Source organism: Mesoplodon densirostris, chromosome 3, assembly GCF_025265405.1.
Source record: "Mesoplodon densirostris isolate mMesDen1 chromosome 3, mMesDen1 primary haplotype, whole genome shotgun sequence".
Classification (NCBI taxonomy): Eukaryota; Metazoa; Chordata; class Mammalia; order Artiodactyla; family Ziphiidae; genus Mesoplodon; species Mesoplodon densirostris.
The window spans coordinates 159205155-159209622 of record NC_082663.1 but is presented as its reverse complement, the minus strand read 5'-3'; the positions used below and the strand labels follow the sequence as shown (position 1 = coordinate 159209622).

General features: G+C 51.1%; 1 protein-coding gene across 1 annotated transcript; it reads left to right on the top strand.

Moving 5' to 3' along the window:
* The first annotated feature begins 998 nt into the window (after window positions 1-998).
* Window positions 999-2300, top strand: CPLX2 (complexin 2). The gene is made up of 3 exons (XM_060092510.1): window positions 999-1029; window positions 1168-1343; window positions 2103-2300. The coding sequence occupies exons 1-3, from the start codon at window positions 999-1001 to the stop codon at window positions 2298-2300; spliced, it is 405 nt and encodes a 134-aa protein (XP_059948493.1).
* The last annotated feature ends 2168 nt before the right edge of the window (window positions 2301-4468 follow it).

Sequence of the window (4468 nt, the reverse complement as noted above, 5' to 3'; positions counted from 1 at the left end):
TTGGAATAGTTCCATTTTTATGTATTCTGCATATTGAGATTCCCATTAAGATTTTATTTGGAGAAAAATCTTCTGAGGCAAAAAAATAACAATAAAAATATAATAAAAACTGAAAGTCGGTGATTTAGGGAGAGGGAAAGGAGAACAAACATAAGCTGAGTGGTTATGAGGCCCAGTGCTTGGTACTTTAAAGGCCCTTAGCCCCAAGAAGATTATTGTGTCTCCAATCCCCTCTGTGTAATTCAAAATAAAAATCAATATTAAGCTATAAAACATAAAACTTACATGTATTATGCAATAAAAATAACTTATTTCTCCATTTGTCTAATTTCAGAAGTCTGGATATGTTCATGTAAGCTGGCTGTTCTCATTTTTTCATCTACCTCTTATTTGCTGGGGCCCCGAGTGCAAGCTCAGTCCTTCTAGGGCTTGATGCAGTGGCCCAGGCTGTAATTCTCTCCAGTCTCCACAGTATCCCTGAGAAAAGAGGCATGGCCATCTCTGTCTTATAGAGGAGGAAACTGGGGCTCAAGGAGATTGGATAACTTGCGTGGAAGTCACGTGGCAAATAAGGAGTTAGGGTGACATTAGAACCCAGCTCTGCCTCTATCCAAATTCCAGGCTTTTTCCAACATTCCTGGCTTCGATCAAATTAAAGCAACATGGTCAAGAGGAAGGTTTTAAAATAGGGATCAGAAGCCATTTGGCAGCACATATATGCCTGGCGCATAGCAAGTGCTCAGGAAACAGCCCTTTTCCATCCCTTTCCATGCGGTACCAGGCACTGGGTCTTGGCCTCTGGCTGATGGTACCTGATGCCTGAACCAGGGTGACCGGTCGTTTGTCCAACTCCACTGCCCTGCCTGTGCAGAAGCTTCTCCCATCTAACCCCCAACTCTTCTTTTTGCAGGTTGCCACATCTCCCCAAGCCAGGCCTGCCTGAAGTGCTGCATGCAAATTTGGCTGCTGGCTAGGGCACTCTAAACAGAGTTGTAGGCATGGACTTCGTCATGAAGCAGGCCCTTGGAGGTGAGGCCCTAGCCCTGCACCCCATGCCCACTACCCAGTCCAGACCCAGGTGGGAGGGGCCTCAGCACACCAGGCCCCCCCATCCCCAGCCTTGCCTCCATGACTCTGTCCTCTTCCTCCCCAACCCATCCCCAACAGGGGCCACCAAGGACATGGGGAAGATGCTGGGTGGAGAGGAGGAGAAGGACCCTGATGCACAGAAGAAGGAGGAGGAGCGGCAGGAGGCACTTCGGCAGCAAGAAGAGGAGCGCAAGGCCAAGCACGCGCGCATGGAGGCCGAGCGTGAGAAGGTCCGGCAGCAGATACGAGACAAGGTCAGCACCACCCTCTTGCCCATCCTGGAATGTAGGGGGTTAAAAGGGTCTCCCAAAACCTTGGGATCCCTTGAATCCCAGCTCTCACCTTAGACCTAGTTCTCTCTGAGTCTCACTCTTTTCATCAGAAAAATGTGTGTCAAGGAACACCTCCCTCAAGGACCGTTATGGGGATTAAAAAAGGTAGTGGTTATAGTAAGTGCTCCCTAATGTTTGCTGCTACAGGTCCACAACCTTGTGCCCGAAATCCTGGAGACCAAACAAGTTTGGAGCCCAGAATTTTGGGATTTGGGGAAAGTACTATAGTGCCCTGAGCACTGGTATGTGTCACTCCCAGTGAGTTTGCAGCTGCCACCCTATGCCAAACAGTTCAATGCTTGTCTGCTCGCACTGCAATAAATCAAGGCTATAAGTAGCCTTCCATCAGTTCAAGTCAAGTTTTGTAACCAAAATTTGGCCCAAAGCATGTGGGAGAACATTCAGTTTTCAGATCTTGGAGGATTTCAAAAGAGCAAAGAAATTATGTGGGCAGGTATTAATTTTAAAGGAAACCCCATGCACCATCTCTCTTTTATTGAATACCAACTGAAGCCAAGCACAATCCCACAAGGAAGGTGCCCTTATCTCCATTTTATAGATGAGAGGACTCATGGGCTCACAGGGAGTTCCCATGAGCTGCCTCAGCCACATGTGCATGACCTTGAGATCCAGCTCTCTCCTTGCCCTGTTCATGCTCCTCTCCACCCTCCCCCTCCCCAGTATGGGCTGAAGAAGAAGGAGGAGAAGGAGGCTGAGGAGAAGGCAGCCCTGGAGCAGCCCTGCGAAGGAAGCCTGACCCGGCCCAAGAAGGCCATCCCGGCAGGCTGCGGGGACGAGGAGGAGGAGGAGGAGGAGAGCATCCTGGACACGGTGCTCAAATACCTGCCCGGGCCACTGCAGGACATGTTCAAGAAGTAACCGGCCCTCCCACCGCATCCCCACTCCACTTGTTACTTTTTTTTTTTTTTTTTTTTGGTTCTTTCTTTTCTTTTTATTCATTTAAATCTCAGTTCTGAAGGGGAAAACCTCAGTTGGCCTCTGTCCCCTTTCCCTGGCCAGAGGCTCCTCTCCCTCAGCACTCTTCACACTCCCTTCATCCCAGGGTGTCCAGCCTCCACCTCACTCCCAAGTTGCTTGAAAAGAAGAAGACAGCTTTTCTCCAGCAGGGGGTATTGAACCCAGTACAAGAAGCACTGGGGGCCCCCTCCAGAAGCCTAAGGTCTGTGCTGGTGTGGTAATCCCCATACATTCCTTCATGCGCCCCACTGCCAGGAGGACCACTGTCCCCAGCCAGCCAAAGTAATGACACATTCCAGCCCTGCCCAGCATGCTGACCTTTGGCCTCTAAACCCCAGTGGGCCTCGAGGTCAGGGCAGGGGCATTGAGTGGCCTGGCTCTGAGGAAGGGAGTCAGGATAAGTCTGACCTGTTAGGGCCTATCCTGAGGCTGGCCTATTCTGTTCTGGCCAGGCCTGGGTCTGGGCAGGAGGCTGGGGCTCTCCTTCTTTCCTCCCTCTGATGACACCCAGTCTAGGAGCATTCCTCTCCCAACCCCCACCTGAAGAGGCCTAGCCCCTGCCAAGCCAGTCCCTCCAAATGGATCCTCTATTTACTTTAACTCATCTATGGAGGGGCCCCAGGGTAGGGCAGCCCCTTGTTTCTCCCCCCCACTCCACTTAGGTCCTGGAGCCCCACTGCCAGGCTGGGCCCGGCTTGCCCAGCCAAGGGGCTGCCCAGGCCCCCCAGAAAATACTTGGAGCCATTGGGCAGCGATGGCCCATGCCATGGGACTCCCCCATTGGTGCAGCCAAGCTGCCCCCATTCTTATCCACCCCATCTTCCTCACCTTGTCCTGTTCATGTGCTTCCAGGGCCCCATGGTCCACAGGAGGACTCTTCCTGGCCAAAGCCCCAAACTTTTTGGGAAAAGCCAGTTCCCAGTTGACAGAAGGCATCTGTTCTTTCATCTTATTGGCCAAGAACAAACTCTCCTCTGGGATGTGTGAGACTGGCATTTGTTCCCCCCACCCCAAATTGTCAAGGCCTCCTTCTCAGTAAGTTGTGTGAGAACTGGGAAGCCATGGAGCAAATGAGAGAGGAAAGTGTTTGTCCAGGCATGCATGAATGTGCATGGCAGAGACTGCATCAGCAATTGTATGTCCAGAGATTATACATATAAGCCTATGATTAGAGTGTCTTGAGATTGTGTGTGTGTTAGTCATCATCCCTGTGTGATGTATGTTAGGCAGCCTTGTGTATGTATGCTTGTTTGAGGTGGTAGGTATGAGTTGAGATTGTGTCATGTGTGTGCTAACCATCTCATATGTGTGTTAGAGCTTGCATGTGTCAGCTAGTGTCTTCATTTGCTTTCATAAGTAGCATGTATGTCAGGAGTGATGAGAATGTGTTAGACGTTGTAGAAGTATGTGTTTGAGAGGGTTGTCAGATATGCTGAGACTGTTGTGTGCATGTGTTTAGCTCTGAAAAGGCAGCTGTGTGCAGGACGTGTGCTTGGGGAGAAGGAACATAGGTAAGATGACCCCTCTTGGCCCCCAAACCACTAGTCACAGATGGCCACATCCAAGAGGAGACCTTGTCCTTGGCCTAGAGTCCTCCTGCCCTTGGGGGGTTCCTGCCTGAAGTCCTCAGAAGTCCACTGGGACAGACCCAGGCAGTGCCCCAAGAAGCCATGCTGGGCCCCTACCAGGGCCTACCCCAAAAGCAGGGGATAGGGAGGGGGCGACTTGCCTGCCCCGAAGCCCCTGCCCCATTGGCCCCAGTTTGCATTCTGCAGGTTTTCCATTTTAGTGAATTTATGCTTTTATTTCAGAGAGAGACATGGATCTTCTCTGTCTGTTTCCAATAGTTAAAGCCATATCAGTTAGACTGCAATACTTTAAAGATGAGAAAAAACAATCCATATGTTTAGGGAACCAGAAAAGTCCCCTGGTCTGTCCCTTCTCTGGGGAGCAGGGCCTCAGCAGCTCCAACTCCCTGGACTTGCCCTTCTCCCCTGCCCACACCCCCTCCCCTGTGCCCCTGTGTCCCGTCCCCCCAGGGGGCCTGTGTCTGTGTCTGTGCCTGTTTC

What these genes read in the sequence shown, in the direction of transcription:
- CPLX2 (XM_060092510.1), top strand. Translation starts at nt 999, where the DNA reads ATGGACTTCGTCATGAAGCAGGCCCTTGGAG. An exon ending in CATGAAGCAGGCCCTTGGAG is followed by an intron (nt 1,030 to 1,167) that starts GTGAGGCCCTAG and finishes CATCCCCAACAG; the next exon opens with GGGCCACCAAGGACATGGGG. An exon ending in GGCAGCAGATACGAGACAAG is followed by an intron (nt 1,344 to 2,102) that starts GTCAGCACCACC and finishes CCCCCTCCCCAG; the next exon opens with TATGGGCTGAAGAAGAAGGA.